The sequence below is a fragment of the Sardina pilchardus genome, chromosome 14 (genome assembly GCF_963854185.1).
Source record: "Sardina pilchardus chromosome 14, fSarPil1.1, whole genome shotgun sequence".
Classification (NCBI taxonomy): domain Eukaryota; kingdom Metazoa; phylum Chordata; class Actinopteri; order Clupeiformes; family Clupeidae; genus Sardina; species Sardina pilchardus.
The window spans coordinates 22,929,015-22,951,514 of NC_085007.1; the positions used below are offsets into that span (position 1 = coordinate 22,929,015).

At 49.3% G+C, this 22,500-nt stretch overlaps 1 protein-coding gene across 2 annotated transcripts in view; it reads left to right on the forward strand.

Annotated features, from left to right (window-relative positions):
• The window catches only part of vav2 (vav 2 guanine nucleotide exchange factor), a 218,225-nt gene that overhangs the window by 62,024 nt on the left and 133,701 nt on the right, over window positions 1-22,500 (forward strand). For both annotated transcript variants that reach the window (XM_062554831.1, XM_062554830.1), the window contains exon 2: window positions 3,531-3,647. In XM_062554831.1, the coding sequence (XP_062410815.1) occupies window positions 3,531-3,647 (117 nt within the window). The remainder of the gene's footprint in view (window positions 1-3,530; window positions 3,648-22,500) is intronic.

A 22,500-nucleotide genomic window follows, 5' to 3' on the forward strand; every position in this document is an offset into this window, starting at 1 on the left:
TGGATATCTGTTTTATGATCAGTTTCTGTAACCATTGGGAAATGAAATAGGAGTCTGATGCTGGTCCGCTTGTATAAACAGTGACAGGCTTTCATGCTCTTTGTTTGGTATGTATGTGTGTGTGTGTGTGTGTGTGTGTGTTAGTGTGTGTATGTGTGTGTATAGTTTGGTTAGTTTATAGACAACTTGTAGAACACCAAGCAACCAACTCAAATCCTTGCTCTGAGCCCAGACAGAATTAGCCTGGAGTGAAAGTGGCTGTTATGTTGTCATATGTTAAGCATGTTCACAGTCTCTGAATAGTACAGTCATCTCAGAACACACAGACTTACACATATACGCACACACACACACACACACACACACACACACACACACACACACACACACACACACACACACACACACACACACACACACTGTACACACATAGGCAGAGAGAAGGAGAACTCCTTTAGTCTATGTGTTGAAGAATGAAATTAATTTGCTGTGACATATTGCTGGAATGTTCCCTGGCTTTGTACTAACAATGTGATAGATCACTGAAGACTTGTTCATCACTCTGCTCCCCTTTGTAGAGCTAAATTGATGATGACAGTGTTATTTTCCGGCAGAGAGGAAATCCTTAATTTGAGAACCGATTACTTGTGGCAACACAACCTGCAGTTCATCTTTCAAATGTGCTATTCGACGTTTAATTATAAGACCCTTCTCAACTCTGACATCTGTTCTTGTTACTCTTGACATCCTCCGCTCAAACACTTCTTACTTGGTCGTCTCTTCGGAAAAATGTGCGTATCATCCCCTCTCTGCATGTTTCCATCAAATCATTGTGTGGTTGTATGATTGGAATGCACATAATTATAGGACAATGGCACAATGTTTCTGGCATGGCACTGTTGACGCCTTTTGTCATGGGAGCCCTGTTTTTTGGCAGTGGACGCATCCATAATCCCTGACACAGTGGCTTTGCGTAGGCCCTGAAGGCTAACTTCCTGTGGCCTGCGCTGAATGGCTCTCTGCCTATTGTGGCCTGGGTGCTGGCTTGGAGAGTCATCCAAAATCACAGTGCACTGATTGTATGCAGGTTAGTGGTGCAGGCTAGAGAGAGAATGGGGAGGTATTGTGTGGCTGATCATCGGGCTACTGTGTTTTACAATAGAGCCTCAGTCTTAGTGTGGCCTCTGGACAATGCATCACTGATTGACCATGAGCCTGGAGTGTCTGGACTCTGGACCCATTCGTAACGGAGACCGGAGATTCCCGCTCTCTATGAAAAACACGCATGCACACAGGCAGGCAGGCAGGCAGGCACGCACGCACACATGCACACATACACACACACACACACACACACACACACACACACACACACACACACACGCTCACATACGTACTGTAAACCCATGCAGATGCAAACACGTATCGCAACTTTTCATGATAACTCAATGACTAATGCCTTAGAACCCCGTAACCATGGACACGCGTTGCTCGCGCACTCAAACGGAGTGTCGTGTCTGCCACATGAATAAAAGATAACGTGGCGCGCAGCGATGATGTTTGATTATGGCGCTCGGTGTGCGTGGCAACGGCATGTTATTATTGTGCTGTTGTTGTTTACGCTGTTTTCTCGCCCCAATATCGGATTACAGAGGTTCTGTTTCCTCATGTGCGCGCATGCACTGAGCCAGTGAAAGCACTTTAAAAAAAAAACAACACAATGTATTACATGCGCAAAATATTAAAGTCTACAATTGTAACCACCGGGGAGGTTTTGTAAACATTTCTGGCTGAGGTTATGCTGGTTTGGCATATGCACCGAGGAGACCACATAATCAGAAATTGAAGAAATAAATTCAAGACGATGCACAAACAGGCCCATGCTGGGCTGCTGGAAGCTTGCAGACGTGGAGAGAGAGAGAGAGGGGGAGTGAAAAAAAAAATCTGCAGGTGATCAGGTTAATGGTGTATCTTTCAGCCACTTCTTTAATTGGGCTCCTAGAAGGCATCCTGTTTTAATCAATTTAATTACCTACTTTTAATTACCTCGTGGCACAGTGACCCGTGTGGGGCAATCCATTGAAACCTTACCCCCTGCATCACTCGAGGACGCCTACGCATTGACTCGTGCTTACAATTGGCCATCCTTTTAGAGCATTATTTTCATTCCGTGATGGCTTAGGGGAAGTCATCCATTTGACTGAACCCCACCACACACACTTCCACACAGACCCCCCCCCCTCCCACACACACACACACACACACACACACACCTTTGCTCAGGGTGAGGCTTAGCTGGCATGGTGAGCCTGCTCCACAGCCCATAGGCCCACAGGTCCGCTGGCTCCACCCCACCCCAGCTGTGCTGGCTGGAGCAGCTCTGGGAGCAGCAGGCCAGGGATGCAGTTGGCTGGGGGCTGGGGAGACATGTTGACCCCATGCAGGCAGCACTCATGAGATCAGTGTTCAGGGAGGGGAGAGGGGAGAGGAGGGAGAGAGGAGAGGAGAGGGGAGGAGAGGAGTGGAGGAAAGGAGAGGAAGGGAGGAGAGGAGAGGAAAGAAGGAGAGAGGAGAGGAGGGGATGGGAGAGGGGAGACGAGGAGGAGAGGAAAGGGGAGAGAAGGAGAGAGGAGTGGAGAGGAGAGGAGGGGATGGGAGAGGAAGTGGACGGCACAGCTTTGACACTTGCTCATGGTTGCAGGGGCGAAATGAACCGTGACCGTTTGGCGTGTGTGTTTGTGTGTTTGTCAGTGTGTGTGTGTGTGTCTGTGTGTGTGTGTGTGTGTGTGTGTGTGGATGATGCACAGACTAACCTAGCCTTGCATGACTCCAGTAGTGGGTGCTGGAGGCGACCAATCATCAGATCTGTTCATTCCCCTTTGAGGTGTGCCACCGAGCCCCATCTGTGCACAGCCCAAGCCCTTGGGTGTGTGTCTTGAGTATTTGTGTGTATGTGTGTGTACACTGTGTGTGTGTGTGTGTGTGTGTGTGTGTGAATACACTGAGTGTGTGTGTGTACACTAAGTGTGTGTGTGTGTGTGTGTGTGTGTGTGTGTGTGTGTGTGTGTGTGTATGTATATGCATGTATTTGTGTGTATTTGTGTGTGTATGTGCGTGTGTGTGTGTGTGTGTGTGTGTGTGCGTGTGTGTGTGTGTGTGATGGAGAGAGAAGGAGCTTTTTCAAGTGCAGCCAATCACGCATTCAGCCAACAGGAAATGAGCATGTTCTCAGGCATGGCCAGGAAATGAAACATTCTGCGAGGACGCGCGTGTCGTGTCGCCTGCGCTGATGCCGCGCGCTAATCTCCGTCGCTAATGAACGCAAACGGGATGGTTGGGCTGGTTAAAAAGAAAAATAAATGTCTGGAATTTTCCGGAATACTCAAATACCTTCCCTAAGCTTATGAACGATACAGAGAGATAATGTTATCTCTCCACGCAGGTGCTCCTCAGAGTGATTCCAAAGGCTCATGTTTATCTTTTTTTTCTCTCCCTCTTTCTGTCTCTCTATCTCTTTTCCCGCCCTACAGTTTCTGTGTCTGAAAAACATCCGGACCTTCCTGAAGGTGTGCCACGACAAGTTCGGACTGCGGAACAGCGAGCTGTTTGACCCCTTCGACCTCTTCGACGTCCGGGACTTCGGCAAGGTGAGTCATGTTGTCCGTGTTCCTGTCACTCCCCACCCCCACACCCACACCTGCCCACATACACACACACACACACACCCACAGAGAGAGATCACACACTCTGCAAACACAAGCCCACCCACACACACAGATCACAGTCTCTGTCCACTCACATATCTGGTTCCCTGAACAGCTCCACACCACACACACACACACACTCATCACACACACACTCATCACGCACACACACACACACACACACACACACACACACACACACACACACACACACACACTCGTCTCACACATGTACTCCAGCGCTCTCCAGTTCAGGCCTAATGTGCCCTCAGTCCTGTCCAAAGACATCAGTGGCTGATTAGAGGAGGTTGTGTGGGCACGGAGCATCTTACCCGGCAGCAGACATATTGCATTCGGCTCCCACACGCCTGCTGCTGGCGCTCACATCTGTACTCACCTACAAGGCCACAAACACCTTATGGGCCTCAGAGTGGCTGTGTGTGTGTGTGTGTGTGTGTGTGTGTGTGTGTGTGTGTGTGTGTGTGTGTGTGTGTGTGTGTGTGTGTGTGTGTGTGTGTGTGTGTGTGTGTGTGTGTGTGTGTAGGCGTGTGTAGGCGTGTGTGTGGGTGGGTGTGAGTGCGTGGGTGTGCATATGTGTGTATGTGTGAGTGTGTGTGTGTGTGTGTGTGTGTGTGTGTGTGTGTGTGTGTGCGCGTGTGTGTGCCCCATTCAAAGTTGCGGTTCATGGGAGAGACAGTGTGACTCGGATGAGTGGTGTGATTTTATCTCTGGTGTGATGTGAGCTTCCCCACCCCGCCCCCAACCAACACCACCACTACAACCACAACACAGATGCGCTCTGTCTGTCACACACACACACACACACACACACACACACACACACACACACACACAGACACACACACACACAGGAATATCCAGAAGCTGCACTCTCTTTTTTTTATATACTCCTAGCAACATGTGGACTCACACCTCTAGGTCAGGCTTGTGGGCTTTGTGTGTCAATGCCTATCTGTGTCAACCACGTGTGGGTGTGTGGGTGTTTCAGGGAGAGAGTGAGAGGAATGAGAGAGAGAGAGAGAGAGAGAGAGAGAGAGAGAGAAAGAGAGAAAGAGAGAGAGAGATACAGTAGATAGAGTGCATTTGGAGGTGACTGCCCTTATTTTTCATGCTTCTCATCTTCTCAAGTTCACATGTTATTTTGGATTCAGTGTGAGATTATGCAGTGTCATGAAGCAGGAGTAAAGGGGCCTGCAGCACCTCCTGTGTGTGTGTGTGTGTGTGTGTGTGTGTGTGTGTGTGTGTGTGTGTGTATGTGTGTACATGTGTGATAGGAGAAGAGTGTTGCCGGGTGTGTGTGAGCATTTGTGTGGTTTATCATTTATATTTCCTCATTTTATCATGTATCAAAGGTAACCTTTTTAGCAAGATGACTTCCTACAATAACTGATAAGTTATCACGCACATTTATTATTTGGCCCAATCATAAACAGCATGGTTCCTGTAATAACTAGGTTCACACACCTTAGTTCCCATCTATCTTCCTCTTTAGGCAGAGTGACTGTAATATGAGCACATTTTATTTCCTTACTGCCTTCGACGGGAGGCAGTAAAGTTGAAACGGAAGGGGGATACAAGTTCACCTTGCCCTCAGCTGATGAGTTCACCTTGATAGTACACACTGGTCATACACACACATACAGTACACACACACACACACACTACACTACACACACACACACACACACACACACACACACACACACACACACACACACACACACACACACACACACACACACACACACACACCTTTGGCAGGCGTCTGTCTGTGGTATGGTAAGATGACTGTGCAAACAGTGGCACACTGCCCTAAGCGCCAGCACAACACCACAGCCAGTGCTAAGGATGGCCCAAACGAGGGGAGGCTATTTGAGGCCTAGCGAGATGGACGCTGGGGATTCATAGACATTACTCTCATTAGGCACACCTCACTGGGCATGTAGCAACATTCAGCCTCATGATTTAGTTTCCTTGTAGGGACAAGTGGAGAAGGACAGGCAAAGAAAGAGAGAGATGGAGAGAGGGAGAGAGAGAGAGAGGAAGAGAGCTGAGTTGAGATGGCAAAGAGAAGAGTGTTGAAAGTGAACTAGACAAGTCAACCGGGAGAAGGCATCGCAGATGTGTTGTGGAGAGAGCAAGAGAGAATGGGCCAAAGAGAGAGATGAAGTAGAGAGGTACGGAGAGAGTTAAAGACAACAAAATGGATATGAGTGCTTCACAAAGCATCCTGGTCCCCGCCAGATAACGCGGAGAGAGAACACTATCTGTGAGTCAATGAGGCGGCAGGCAACAATATTAAATCCCCCCCCCGCGCCTCGGAATCAATCGCCGACGGCCCTCCGCACGTCAATTTGTAAATTGCTTTCGCATGGTCTCAGAGGTGACGAGCTCGTCCGCACATTGATTTTCCATTACGCTCCGGCCGTCCGCATTACAATATATCGAAGAGGAGAACGGCCCGGTGCACTAATGCCGACGGCGTTCCGAGCGCACGCTCGCGGCATTTGCATGTCAGATGCGGCCTCGCCCCGTGATGAATGGGTCGGCGTCGGTGTGCGGGCATAAGTGGGCGCGCCGTGCGCCCGGCCGCGTACGGTCGCCGGCTTTTAAAACACGGCTGCGGTCGTTGTTGTCGATGGTGTTCAGAGGAGCAGAATGAACGAGGAGACCTCAGGCCCGCTCCGTCGGGCACTCGCTCACTCAGGCGTTAAAGCTGGCGGATAATGGAGCGGGAGAGAGGCGAGAGGGAGAGAGGTAATGAGAGCAAGCTGCTTTAGTTAGCTGGCCGTCTTTTAATTGAATGGAGAGTCGGAGCGCTATGGGATTGACACCTTGCAAACTAGGGTGTGTGCAGTCACCCTTGTGTGTATTACCTGTGTGTGTGTGTGTTTGTGTGTTTTTTTTGTGTGTGTGCGTGTGTGTCTGTGTTTGTGTGTGTGTGTGTGTGTGTGTGTGTGTGTGTGCGTGTGCTTGCGTGCATGTGTGTTTGTATGGATGTCACTGCCACTCCCCATCTCTCTCTCTCTCTCTCCTGCTCTGAGCTCCAGCTGAGGTAATTACCCTTGTCTGTCTCCTCCACCTCTCTCTCCTCCAGCAGATGGACACTTCCTCTCCTTCCTACCCGTCTCACCCCCCACCACCACCACCACCACCACCACCACCACCCTCCGTGTCACCCCACCACCCCACCCCCCTCTGTGTACACCCCACCACCACCACCCCACCCCCCTCTGTGTCTCCGCGCTGTGACAGCGCCGGCACATTAATGAAGACGCGAGCACAGACCACGCCACTCATCACCAGGAAGTGCACTCATAAACAATAGCAGAATCTGAGAGTAGGTTCACTCCCATATATCTCCTTCCACTCTACTGTACGAGGAGTCTTGGACCGTTATAAGAAAAGCTCTCAGGTTTTTTCCCCCCCCTTCATGCTAGAATACTAAAAGGATCGGCAGGGCTCTTTATGTGTGTTAAATTCCATCAATTTGTGGAATTCATTACACATCAATCCCGCAATTACGCATAAATTCTGCAATGGGTTTGCAGCCGTTTGTACAGTAGGTTATTGTGAAAGATCCATCATGATTCCATAAGGCTCCCTATAGATTTCCGTGTTATTTTCCGGTGCCTTGCCAGCCTCTTGTGGGCACTTCACCCACCCACGGCCCATGATGCCACGGCGGGACACGCTGCGTTTGGCTAGCAGATGGGCATAATCTGGGCACTAATGTGGGTTTCCTCCCTGGTAATGCCCCTATTCATCAGCGCGTCCTTACTGACATGGAGAGGAGACGCTGGGGAGCCATCGCTCCCTCTTTTATGTGCCCGCGCATGCCAGCCGACCGCCAGCCGCCAACTGCCTCGGCGTGCCCGCCCCTACCCCTCTAAATTAGCCCACAAACGAGCGCTGCTATCATTTGCACAAACACCGCAATCTGCCTGCCCCTCACTCCCACACCCCCACGCCCACACCCCACCTCCTTTTATTTATTTATTTGTTGCCGTGGCGATGATTACGGTAATCAGTCGACACCTGTGTTTCCTCCGTCAGAAGGGGTGTGGGGTGTGTGTGTGTGGGGGGGGAGGGGGGGAGGGTTGTAAGGAGTGTATTTATGATGATTTCACACACATTTTCCCCCTATGATAACATCTCAGCGCTGTCAGGATAAAGGGCCAGTTTATTGTAATCTAAGCGTGACTGAGTGTTTCCGTGGGGCTGAGGAGAAGCCTGGAGGATTGGTTGTGGCAGTCAGAGGACCCTGGGTACGGCTGGCCAACTCTGTTTATGGAGACATGTATTGGCTATTGGCATTCAATGCTGCTGATCAATGCCAGCGATCGGGCTCAGTGACTGCAGTTTCTTGGCTTTTTTGTGTGTCTTAATCTCCAGAGGAGTCGGTGGCTTAACTCAATTTTGCATCACAACTCTTTGTCGTGAGGGTCAGCTAATAAGCCTATATCGGACAGTGGCTGACCTCTGACATGCCAGATGAGCAATATTAATCAGAGCCAAACTGAGACCCAGTGTGTGGAGCACGGGAGGCGGTGTTGAATAGCGTCCAGACTCCAGAGGGAGGACCCCTCTTCTCGGTACAAGGACGACCAGGACAGTGGAATAGTGATCTTCAAGCTCATTAGATTTAACTCAGAACAGGGCAGAATGGTAATCCATGTAATGAATAATAACTGCAGGGAATGTCAGTCATAATGGATAGAATGGTAAGGGAACACACTTACAGACACGTGCAGATGTACAGACGGTTTCAGTTTTTCCATTTTATTCTGCGTGTGTGTGTGTGTGTGTGTGTGTGTGTGTGTGTGTGTGTGTGTGTGTGTGTGTGTGTGTGTGTGTGTGTGTGTGTGTCCCATCTGTGCAGTGCGAATTAGAGAGAGGGTGTCTGCCAGACACAAGCTGACGGAGCGAAGGGTCAGAGAGGATGAGAAGAGGAAGGAGAGATGAGAGACAGAGATGGACAGACACAGAGAAAAAAAGAGGGAGGGGGGAGGTTAGTGGGGGAAAAGGGACACAGTGGCAGCGAGACATCAACAGCATCAAATTTAATAAGAGCAAACTGTCTGCTCTGAGCTCTAAGGTCTCTTTCTGTCTGTTATCTCTCTCTCTCTTTCTTTCTGTCTCTCTTTCTCTCTCTCTTTCTCTCTATCACTCACTCTCACTTTCTCTCTGTGTCTGCGTGATGTGCTGTGAGGCAACAGCAGCTCGTTTGTCCAAATCTACATGCCAACACGTCTGCAAGTGATTGACACGCCCGCTCTCGGCGTGTTGCGACATCCCTGGATGCACCCTGACCTTGTCTCAGCTCGTGTCACCCCGCCCCCCCCAAATCTGAGCACACCTCCACCCCTCCTACACCCCTCCTCCACCCCTCCTATACCCTCTCCTGCACCCCCTCGGATCAGATGACCAAACACTGTTTCATGTGATCTCCATGATGTTGTGGTTGGTAATGGATACTCTCTGTGTTATCCAAGTGGGTGATGGTGGCGGATGTACTGTACCATAGCCTGGCTGTTGCCTGTAAGAGTGATCAGATCAGTGTGTGTGTGTAACGTGGCCTGGCTGTTGCCTGTAAGAGTGATCAGATCAGTGTGTGTGTGTGTGTGTGTGTGTGTGTGTGTGTGTGTGTGTGTGTGTAGTGGAGCAGCTCTCCTACACACAGCTGCTCTGATGCTGCACTTTCACTCCAGCTAATGGATATCAGCAGCTACAGCTGTGGGGGCCGGCATTTTTGTGTGTGTGTGTGTGTGTGTGTGTGTGTGTGTGTGTGTGTGGGTATGTGGGTGTACTGTATGTGTGTGGATGTGTTTGCGTGTGTCTGTGTAGATGGGCGGTTGCGTGTTGTTGTATGTGTTTGTGTGTATGTGTGTGTGTGTGTGTGTGTGTGTGTGTGTGTGTGTCTGTGTGTGGAGGGGTGGTTGCGTGTTGATGTGTGTGAGAGTGTATGTGCCTGGAGTGGTCAGTAAAATGCTTGACAAGCATCCAGTACTGGAGGAGTCAGCAGAGCTGTCCATAGGCTTCAATAACATCAGTGACCTCCTGTTTTTCTCCATTCTCTCTCCCTCGATGTGTTACACACACACACACACACACACACACACACACACACACACACACACTGGGGAGTGTAAAGGTCATGTATTAGCCTGACCCGGCCGGTTTCATTAGTGTCTAGGTCAGGGCCTCTCAAAGCCGTGACGGCTTTTTGAGTGTGTGACTGATGAGGCAAATGAAGCTATCACCACACACACACACACACACACACACACACACACACACACACACACACACACACACACACATTCAAGCTGAAACACATGGGGACACAAATAGCTATGTGCCCATGTTAGTCGTCTCTTTCATGCACACAAGCGCAGAGGTCTTCGTGATCACCTTTTAATGTGTAGGACAACTGCCAGGAGTAATCCACTCATCTGGACTTCATTGAGTGAGCGTGTGTGTGTGAGGGAGAAAGAGAGAGAGAGAAGGTAATTGAACATGTGTGTGTGTGTCTGTGTTTGTGTGTGTGTGTGTGTGTGTGTGTGTGTGTGTGTGTGTGTGTGTGTGTGTGTGTGTCTGTGTGTGCGTGCGTGTGTTAGTGATTGAGCATGTGTGTGTGTGTGTATGTACTCTTAACGAGTCAGAAGGCAGGGGTGTGTTTTCTGTCTCCCCCTCTGAGGGCTTAATGCTTCAGACGTGCCGTGTCCAATCCTCCGGTCATTCCCCCTCCCACGGACCCCCTCGGCCAGCAATAGAGTGGAAAGTGGCTTTGGGGGAAATCTATAACTCAATAGGACGCTTTCCATGATTTGGTCTCCCCTGTTTGCCGCTGTGTACCTTGTGTTGTCTTGGTTATCCCAATAGTGGCTGTATTAAAGATGCATGATCTCCATGAGGTCTGATGGCCCGTTCTGCTTAGGCTATATCATGTACTTTCCAATGTATGAAATGGGGGGAGCGTGGAAAGTAATAAACTCCTGTCGTCTTTATCTGTCTATCACGTCTATCTTATTGTTTTATTAGCCTGCCTTCAATGCCATCCTTGATTTGTCTCTCCTGTTCACTCCTTCTCTTTCTCTCTCTGTCTCTCTCTCTCTTTCTCTCTCATTCATTCTGTCTGATGGCTCTGAGGATCTTAATGGTGATCCTGAGTAGTGTTTTCCATTATGTCCCTATCACCCCCTCCCAATCCATTCACACACACACACACACACACACACACCTACACACACACACACACACACACACACACACACACACACCGTTGGCAGGCATCGTTCAGGAGGGTCCCTGCATGTTTTTACATAAGCCTGCAGAAGCCCAATCAATTATTCATTTCAAATGTCTCACTCCCAATGATAATTTCATCGAGCATTAATTATTGATGGGCTGATCTTCCTGTCACTGTGGTCTCACACACACACTCACACACACACACACACACACACACACACACACACACACACACAGAGAGCAACCTCTAACGGGCTCATTAGTCATCCGCTCGTTAGTTCGGTACCTGCTGGAAACAGGTGGTTGCAGAGCTTTCACCGTTGTCTTGGATACCCACCGTTGCAGTCCTGTGTGGTATTGACGCTGATTTGGAAGGAAGCTGTGCTTGACTGCGCAGTGAAGGAGAGAAGAGAGAGAGAGAGAGAGAGAGAGAGAGAGAGAGAGAGAGAGAGAGAGAGAGGTAGAAAGAGAGAGAGTGAAAGAATCAATTCATCTCTCAAGATTGGCTCAGGTATAGCCGAAGCGTGAGCGTGCATCAAAGTTTCATTCTTTAATGCGACAGTTTTGTCCTCTAATCTTTTTTAGCGCATTGGATGGATTTTTAATATGTTCTTTGAGAAATGCCACAGGATTGTGTGTGTGTGTGTGTGTGTGTGTGTGTGTGTGTGTGAGTGAATGTGTGTGTGTGTATGGATCTTTTTCTATGACATTATCTGCTCATAGCACACATATCTCAGCCATCAGGACACATCAGTAAGCTCTTATTAAATGGAACACACACACACACACACATACACATTTACACAGTTAAACTGGACATATATATGTGCAGACAAATAGCTATGCTCCCACTTTATTCTTCACACACACACACACACACACACACACACACACACACACACACACACACATACACACACACACACACACTCACACACACACACACACACACACTCACACACACCTTAAACTCCGTATTGAGTTCTTTGTTCCTGGCTGCTGATGAGTGTGGGCCAGTCAAGCAGTGACAGCACCCAGAGCCCCAAGTGACAAGCCTCCCTCACCATTGGCCCCCTCTCAGGGGGAGCCCCACCACCACCAACACCACCACCATCACCACCATCAACACCACCATCACCACCACCACCACCATCACCACCACCATCACCACCACCATCACCACCACCACCATCACGCTGACACAGGAGTGTGTGTGGAGCACTACGCTCTCCCCATTGTGCCACCTAATTGCCTTCTTTTGTTTCTCACCCTTTTTTCCCCCTGCTTGTGACTGTATTCTCTGCCTGGCATAGCAGAACTGCATAGAAGAATGTTCACCCACACACACACACACACACACACACACGCACACACACACGTGTGCGCATGTGCAGACACGCACAACTGCAAACACACACTCACACACACATGTAGTACAAAAAGAAAAGAAAATTCTAGCCTCCTTGGCTGTCCTTGTTGAGGATTCTCTGCACATTGTTCTGCAGTGCTGTTCGTTAGAGGGGATGCACTTTTTCCGTGGAGAGAGAGGGAGAGAGAGAGAGAGAGAGAGAGAGCAGAAGAGTGTGAGAGAGGATAGAGAGAGAGAGCAGAAGGGGAGAGATAAGGCTCTTATTCCCTGGCAGGCGGCAGAGACCGTGGCCCTGCCGTTCTGTGTGGCCCCTGCAAGCTGCCATACTTTGAGCGAAAGGTCGTCGGAGAAGAGTGGCCCCCTTCCAAGAGCCGATTGTGCATTCAGCTCCAGCCGCGAGACACATGTGGTGCCTTCTCATTATTTTTCCCCTTTTCTTTCTCTTTCTCTCTCTCTCCCTCTCCTCCTTTATCTCTCCATCTCCATCTCCTCCCTGCTCACGCTGTTCTGCTCCTCTTCCCTCTTTCTCCACTTACTCTTTGTTCATCCCTCTCTCTCTCTCTCTGTCTCTCTCTCTCTCTCACTCTCTCTGTCTCTCTCTTTCTCTCTCCCTCTCTCTCTCTTTCTCTCTCTCTATCTCTCTCTCTCTCTCTCTCTCTCTCTCTCTCTCTCTCTCTCTCTCTCTCTCTCTCTCTCTCTCTCTCTCCCCCACTTCCTCTAGCTTCCATTCTTCATTTCTCTCCCTTACCTGAAGGCGGTGTTCTGATGGACAGGTCGTTTCTTTACGCGGTGTTGATTTTGAAAAGAGGATGTGATCTGAATATGGCGCCTGTCACATTCCAGTGATCTGGCCAGCCTGCAGGCTCCCAGCAGCCTCGGCCAGCTGGCTCTCAGAGAAGAGCCCCACTGCTCGTCCCTCTCGAGTGGAGGTCCTCTAGTGTCCCCCACACACACCACACACCCCCTCTGCCCAGCAACCACACACACACACGTACATACAAGCACGCACCCTGCAATCTCCCCATTCAACACCAGACTTTCATTTCCACCCCATTCAAGTGGGTAATAGGTGGCGCCTATTGTGTTGCCTTATTAAAGATGTCCAGATAGTCACCGAGCATTAATGATTCATTGAAATTCTCCACGATCCAGAGGAGTGACATCACAGGACAGAGACATGGTTATGGTTATGGCATAATCATCGTAAGAGTGGGGGCACTTTGCTCGAGCACTTGCTGCCTTGTCCAAGAGGGCTTGGTTTGTTTACTTTACTTGGAACCGTCATCCAACACAGCCTACTCCACGAGAAAGGAATGCGGTTTATGTGGATGTCGGGCACTAGATGAAAAGCACACAGTAACAGTGCATGGGTGTGCCATTACCCAACCTTTGACCGAGTGCACTCATCAGCTCCATATGACCGAACAGGGAGCCAGAGAGAGACGTAAGGATTAAAGAGATCTGATTGGCTGACTGATGGCGAGGGGGTGGATGCGAGGGATGTGATAGGTCAGGTGAGAGGGGACCTGTGTGCACCAGCTGGAGCGGGCGAAAGTAGGACCTGGTCAGCGGGACAGGAGACCGTGGACGGATTTGGAGCAGAGAGTTAGACTTTTAATCTTTAAATCCCTTCTATAGCAACACACACACACACATGCACACACACACACACACACACGGGATGGGTGAAATGAAATTCAAGAGGCGCAAGGGAATGGCACAAGCTGTTTTCCATGAACATCTTGTTGTAAAAGCTCAGATCGTTTCGTTTTCTTTTTTCCAGCACGCTTAAAGAGAAACTCAAATGCATTATGCACTCAGACATGCTGAGTCTTCTCAGGTGCCAAGTTATTCAGAGACATTTTTATAAATGGGTCATGATCCTTTGGCATATATCCTTTTAAATGACACTTGCTTACAGTTACAAAATAGTTTTTTAGCATAGAAGACACACACACACACACTCTCACTCTTACTCTCTCTCTCTCTCTCTCTCTCTCTCTCTCTCAAACACACACACACACTTCTGGCTCCAGAGGTGCCGAGGGCCATTAATTCGGGGAGCAGCTGTATCTAATCTGCTCTGATATTCGCTATCAAAGAGCAGTAAAATGTAAATGACCATGCATGCATTACACACTTCTCATTCCCCTTCAGCCTGTGGGTGACTGACTATCAGCACACACACACACACACACACACACACACACACACACACACACACACACACACACACACACACACACACACACACACACACACACACACACACACACGCGTACATTGTACATTGTTCTTAATACAGCCTTATCGTCATGTTATACATTCCATTAGCCCGCCTCTTCTCTCTCAGCATGATTGCCAGCGTGTGGCGGGAACATTAAATGCTGATTTTATTTCTCTTCCTCATCTTATCGCTCCTTCCTCCCATCTCGCTGTGTATTCAGGCAACGTATGGACATTCTGTACCTTCACTTCATACATACATACACCCCCTCTTTCTATCTATCTCTCTCTTTATTGCCCTCTGTCTTGCTTTCCCTCTCTCCTGTTCTTTCTCTCTCTCTCTTGTTCTTTCTCTCTCGCTCTCTTTCTGTATTTCTGTCTTGTTCTCTGACTCTCTCTCTCTTTCTCTCTCTATTCGCTGTCTTTCTCTCTCTCTCTCTCTTCTCTCTCTCTCTCTCTCTATTCTCCCTCTCTGCTGGATTGTGTGTTTAAGGCTGGGCTCCACTCTTCTGGTAAATCTGTGTGTTCTACCTCAGGGTAAATGTGTAATGATTTCCCTGCAGCTGGAATGAAGAAACTGGATGGAACAGGACGGAAACTGAAGGTCTAGAGCCTGCAGCATTCATTTTCTCTCTCTCTCTCTCTCTCTCTCTCTCTCTCTCTCTCTCTCTCTCTCTCTCTCTCTCTCTCTCTCTCTCTCTCTCTTCTCTCTTCCTCTCTCTCTGTTGCGCTCTCTCTCTATTTATTTATTTTTTGTATTTTCTGTTAGTCACTGGGCTCGCTCGCTCTTTGTTTGCAACACAACAACTCTCCTGCCAGGTGTTGCCCTGCCCAACCCCCACCCCCCCAGCCCCCCCACCCGCTGTGCCCGCTAAGCCCATGCCCGCCCTCTTTGCCTCTGTTCATTTCACGCCCAGCGGGCATGCCCCGGCAGCAGGGAGGGGGCAGAGATGCCATCCCCTCCGTCAGCAGGCGCCACCAGGGGAGGATCAGTGGTGCCCATCTCCTCTTAGTCATACACTTAGCCCAGAGCCAGCCCTGCCAACCCAGCCAACCTTGGCCCTCACACTCATTATGCCTGCCTGGCCAGTAGTTCTTTGGAGAATGGCGCCGTTTACAAAACAAGCGTCTTTCTTTTCAGTTAAATTTTCCAATTTAGATTGTGGCCTATTGCGCTGAATTTCCAGGCCTATGAATGGCCATTATTGAGGTGCCAAGGTGTGGCCAGATGTGGTTGCTAACGTCCATCACTCTTACTATTCTGTTGGTTTAATTAAACCAGCCAGCCTCCCACTCAAGGCTATCGGGTTGACTCACTCACTGAATCAGAGTACAGCGGAGAACAAAAGCGCGGCCTCTGGCTTCAGGGTCCAGTGCCCAGTGCCCACTCCTCTTGGCAGCCTCTCCGCTAGTGGGAGTGGACTCAGCAGGTGTACCTTTCACTGGAGACTCCTACTCTCAGCCAGCAGAGGACACAGCATGGACACAGTCGGTGGTGGTAACACACACCTCCCCAACCGGCCTCTGTCTCCATATAGTGTGGATATACAGTACTAGTGTGTGTCCAGGCTTATAGAATGGCCTCAGGGGGGGTTGCTGTTTGTCCTGTGATTGACAGCCAGCTCTGGTTTTATTTGATCTCAGGTCCTCGCTGCCATTGTTCTGTGTGTGCTGATGCCATATTTTCTGGGTGACATCAGAGGACATGATCTCACCCTGCCATGATGAACAATACACTAGGAGAGGGTGTGTGTGTGTGTGTGTGTGTGTGTGTGTGCCCGGGTCCGTGGGGTACAGATGGAGGGTGTGTGTGTGTGTGTGTCAGTGGGGGTACAGGTGGAGTGTGTGTGTATGTGTATGATTCTCTAAGATAGAGAGGTACATGAAAGGAGGAGAGAGAGTGAGATGAAGAGAGCTGGAGAGGAAGAAGTGGAGGGTGAAAGCAAGAGAAGATAATTATGACAGAGTGAGGGTGGGGAGATGGACAGAAAAGGGCCAAATTGAGTTGGAGAGGTGGAGTGGAGTGGACTTTTTCCCTTTGTTGTGTAAATGGACAAGCTTGTCTCTATATCACAGAGTGCTCCCTGCACAGCTGCCAGGGTGGAGAGGATGATTGGCGTCATGAGTGTGTCTGTTAACCTAGAGTGTGTGTGTGTGTGTGTGTGTGTGTGTGTGTGTGCATGTGTGCGTGTGTGTGTGTGTGTGTGCTTGTGTGTGCGTGTGTGTATGTGTGTGTGCATGTGTGTGTGCATGTGTGTGTGTGTGATGGAGACATCTCTCTTTGTGAGTCAGTAACAAAAGCAGAGGGGCAGTAGTGCATGCTTGTCTCTGGAGATGTTGTGCAAGAGCGACATCAGTCAGACGGCGTGCTGATGTTAGCTTTAAGCCAGAGGCCTGCCTAGACAAAACATTCTGTCTGCACACACACACACACACACACACACACACACACACACACACACACACACACACACACACACACAGACACACACAGACACACACAGAGTGAAAGAGAAGGAAGCACAAGAAGAGAGGTGATACTGAGATACTGTAGGAGTATGTACAATTCTTCGTTAGTGAACACCCACACTCACAAATGCCACACACACACACATAAACACACAGAGTGAGAGAGAGAGAGAGAGAGAGAGTTAATTATGTCAGTCCCTTAAATCAACAAACAACAAATGAAATTATCCTACTGTAGTGCTGGTTTATGTGTTATCATAAGGGAGATGATCATCTTTATTATCTCATTATATCACAGGACTTGTTTCCATATTTATGTGTGCAGGGGGAATACTGATGGCAATCTAATTTGTTTTCTCTTTTGGATGAGGGGGCCCTGGAATGGGTCTTCGCCTCGTGGTGCAGTCGCTGTGCCAGGATGTTTACTGTTGTGTGTACTCGTGCTGTGTGTGTGTGTGTGTGTGTGTGTGTGTGTGTGTGTGTGTGTGTGTGTGTGTGTGTGTGTGTGTGTGTGTGTGTGTGTGTGTCTGTGTGTCTGTGTGTCTGTGTGTGTTTGTGTGGCTGTGTCTTAGTGTTTACTTTGAGTTGGAGAGTCCACTTTTCAAAATGGTTTGTGTGTGTTAGTGTGAAGAGCAGACACGCTGGACGCTGCCTTTGTGTGTATGTAATGCAGGTGTGTGTGTTTGTGTGTGTGTGTGTGTGTGTGTGTGTGTGTATTGTCGCCTGTGTGTTTGTGGTTTAAGAGAATATCCGAGCATGACACATTTTGTCTAGAGATTTACACTGATATCAACTCTTGCGCCATTGCAGGATAAGAGATAAGACAGATTGGTGCCGACTGCACACTCAGCTTACATTCTTCAGTCTTTAGCCAGTGGTGTGTCTGCCCGCCCCATACTGTCTACTGTAACAGAGACATGACGGCCTGAATCAACCTCAGGGAATGTGTTTGCGGCTTGTGTTGGGTGCGTGTGTGTGTGTGTGCGTGTGTGTGTGTGTGTGTGGTGTGTGTGTGTGTGTGTGTGCGTGAGAGAGATATATACAGAGAGATGGAGAGAAAGAGAGAGAGACAGATAGAGAGAGAGAGAAAGAGAGACAGGGAGATGGAGATAGAGAAAGAGAGAGAGACAGAGAAAGAGAGAGGGTGTCTCTTTGTGGAGTACTTCCATATGTTTGTGTTTAGCAGGCTGTATGATGCATGCTTGTTTATGTCCTATAGTCTGGGAGCCTTTTTATGGAGAACATGCTGGAGCTGAGAGGAGATGAAATGATTAACTCCTGTTGGAGAGCACAGCCCTGGCACTTCGCTAGACATGGACACACATGCACGCACGTGCACACACACACACACACACACACACACACACACACACACACACACACACACACACACACACACACACACACACACACACAAACACACGCACGCACACACACGGTATTGGTGCAACAGTACTCATCTTTTCATGCCTTTCTGGGCCCCACAAGCAGTTGGTGTTTTGCCAAACTGTCTGGACCCACCACTCTTTTCCTTCTTTCTTCTTTCTTTCTTTCCTTCCTTTTCGTTAGACTGTTCTCCTGCGTGTGTTTGAGAGAGGGAGACAGAGGGAGAGAGAGGGAGAGAGAGAGGGAGAACACACTACATGATTCAGTGATGCCCTATTTGATGAGCCTATAAACCCTCTGTCTGAGCCTTCCAACACCACACACACACGCCCAAACACAGGCACGCACACACACACACACACACACACACACACACACACTGAGCCAAAGCCTCACAACACTAAAAATACCCCCCAAAAGAAGGGGAAAAAAATCAAGGAGGCAGCAGGCAGTTGTGTGGGCATCCCTTTTGCCAACTCTCTCTCTCCCTCCCTCTCCCTCCCTCTCCCTCTCTCTCCCCCTCTCTCTCTGCCTCTCTCTCTCTCTCCCCCTCTCTCTCTCTCTCTCTCTCTCCCTCTCTCTGCGGCTGGCGCAGAGGAAAGAAAACATGACGCAGCCTCCCTTGTAAATCAGACAAAAAAATCAAGCCCAATGGCCCAACTCCTTGGCGCTGCGCACAACAAACGGGGCCTGGCACCCCCGAAGCCCTGAAACACGAGCCTGTGCCCTCATTAGCCCCGGGGCCGCGCCACTCGCCCCATTCAACATATGCAGGAGTGATCAGCTCCACCCTGCACCACCCTGCACCACCCTGCACCACCCATACGGGGCCCTTGGCCCAGTGGCTCCACCCGCACCGCCGCCTAACCAATCATAGTGTGACGGGACTATTTATTAAGCGGGAGCCGCAGTGCACTAAAAGGGAATGAATGGGCTGTTATGGTGGTCAAATGATTAAGCATTGTGCGTTCATGGCCGTAGGTTCATAAAAGTGCCAGTGCTATCTGTCCAGGCCATGAATCATTGTGTGTTTAGAGGCCAAGGCGTGTTATTAGCTCGGTCTAAAACGCTTGCATAGCGACGGTTCTTTTTTCGATGTGGAAATGCACCACACACACACTGTGCGTTGTGTTGATTGGACGTGTCCCAGGGGAGTCGGGAAATGACTGTCAAAGACAGCAGTGATCCATTGAGCGGAGGTGTGTACCTATCATGTCCATGGCTTATAAGGTCACCCTTTTGTGTTAGATGATTGTCTGAGGACTGTCAGTTAAACCAAGCTAAGAAGGGTTGTGTAGTGGTGTACAATTAAGTTGTGTTGTGAGAGCCCCTATAGCTTGTTGTGAAGTCCATGTGTGTGTGTGTGTGTGTGTGTGTGTGTGTGTGTGTGTGTGTGTGTGTGTGTGTGTGTGTGTGTGTGTGTGTGTGGACCCATTCATTCATTGCGGTGATGAAAGAAGTGACCTTCCCTGGACCTGCAGCTGGGCAGATAGACAACAGAGGGCTCTGTGACAGATAGGAGAGTTTCATCAGAGCACACTTTTTTTTAAATCTTTCTCTTGCTTTCTCTCCTTCTGTGGGGATCTCTCTCTCTCTTTCTCTCTCTGTTTATCTATTTGCCTGTCTCTCTGTGTTTCTCCCTCTCTCTCTCTCCCTCTCCCCCTCCATCCCTCTCTCTCTCTTTGTTTGTGTATCTATCTGCCTGTCTCTCTGTGTTTCTATCTCTCTCTCTCTCTCTCTCTCTCTCTCTCTCTCTCTCCCTTCGTGCCTCCAAACTCATTTCATTAGTGAGCAGAAAAGAGCCATGGCTCAGATTCAGCTCCGGGTTGCTCAGCAACTTTGATGTGCGTTCGCTCAGCCAAGGGCCCGGAGTGGCCACGTTTTTTTTCTTTTTTTTTTTTTGCGTCTTGGCTTAGTGCTGAGTCGACGGCGCTGCAGAAACGAAATGAGATTTGTGCAGCCTCCAGCGAGCCCTGGCTCTCAGGTAACCCTGGAAAAAAGTTGGAGAGGAACAAAAGAGAACACAACAAGGAAACAAGGAGGGGGGGAAAGGAGGAGGGAGGGGGGGGGGGGGAGGAAAAACAACGAAGCAAATTCTTGTTGCAGACAGATTGCTTCATCACGCAAGCTTCCTTTCTCTCTTTTCTCTCTTCTGCTCTCTTGCCTTCTCTCTATCTCTTTCTCTCTCTCTCTCTCTCTCTCTGGTACTCTCTTGTTCTTTCAGGGGAACTCACTGGTGCAAGGCAAATTCATTTATGGTGGGATTCTGGAAAGACACTTTGAAATTCGAGGCCGGATGTGTGTTTTTTTGTGTGTTTTTCGCTCCCCTAGGACTGCTGCAGTTGCTTAATGTGGATGGTCTTTTCTGAAGAAACGCTGTAGAAAGCTGGTTGTGTAAGTGAGTGTGTGTGTCTGTGTGTAGTGGCTAAGAAAGCAGTTTTTAGTCTTAGGTCTTAGTCTTAGGTTTTAGACAGCAGAGCTATTTGTTTGTCACTATGTTAGGGGTGTAATGATGCACAGTGAATCCGTTAAAAATCAACACAAATGTGTACAAGATTACATCCGGTTGAGCTAAATATGAATGTGTCTGAGTGTACAAGTGCCTAACTGACTTACTATTGATGCATCTATGTGTCCTTTATAGCCTGCAGAATGAGTGTCTTTGTGCTTGTGCCCGTTAGTTTGTGTGTGTGTGTGTGTGTGTATGTGTGTGTGTGTTTGCCTGGTGTGTGTACACACGCACATCAGTGTGATGCTCCCAGTCATTCCACTTGGCACGCGGTCAGATTCATTCATTATGCAGTTCGATGGCGGCTGCCAGGTCGGCCGCCTAATGCTCCATAATCTCCACCTCCTCCTGGGAGAGAGCCAGGAGCTCAGGCCCTGCCTGGCCCATGAAGGTCAACCCTAGTGGGGGGAGGAGAAGCGCCGAGTGTCCCCCCCTTCCCCTCTTCCCCTTTCCCCATGCAGTATAGACAGCACCTGCAAGGGTTAGAGTACACACACCCACCCTTACATGCACTTCACCTGCACAAACACAAGCACAAATGCACACACACACTGAAATGCACATGCACATTGGTATCGCAGTATAGAAGTGCAGTTCTTGTTCCCCATCTGAACTGTCAGAGCTGAGTGACACCTATCTAGCTCTACAAGCACTACCCCCCCTCTCTCTTTCTCTGTCTCTCCGTCTCTCTCTCTCTCTCATGGCGTGTGATGAGAGTAGACGAGTGCAGAAGTGACGGCTGTCTGCCCTGGGTGTGGAGCTGGTGCTCTCACAGTTCCTCCTCTCGTTCCCTCTGCACACACTCCTCTGTCTAGCCCTTTCTTTAAAACCCATTGTCAGTGTGTGGATGGGGATGCCCTTCCCTCTGTCTCTCCACAGTCATTTTTCACTTCCCTCTCTTTCTTTTTGTTCTTTCTGTCTGTCTGTCTTTCTTTCTTTCTTTCTTTCTTTCTTTTTTTCCTTTCTCTTCTTTTCTTTCTTTCTCCCATCCTCCCAAGGTCTGATTTAGCCTCTGGGATGGTGACCTGATTAGCCATCTCTGAGCTGTGTGTGTGTGTGTGTGTGTGTGTGTGTGTACGTGTGTGTGTGTGTGTGTGTGTGTGTGTGTGTGTGCATGTGTGTGTACGTACGAGAACAGACAGAGAGAGCAAGAGAGTGTGTCCATGCCCCATACTAATCCGATGATCATGGTGACCCCACTGTCTGTTTGCATGACCTCAGAAAACACCATCGTCTCTCTCCCACACACACGCAGCCTCATCCTCCGTATGACCACGTCTCCGTCAGTGTCCAGCCCTCCGTCCCTCCGCATCTCTCTCATGTACTCGTGTACTCGCTCTGGAGGACATTGGCATGCAGTGTGGGCTTGGTCATGATCCACCGCCTCTCCTCCCGCCAATTTTCTCTGATAATAACTGAATGCTTCGGTGAACCCACTTACTCCGAATCTCAATAGTTTTCGCTTTTATTATTTTAGTTCAGCGAAATTAATTTAGTGGAACAGTGTGTCCAGTTTCGTTAGCCATGTTTAGCGTAGCGATTCAGGCATGCCGCCCATCACA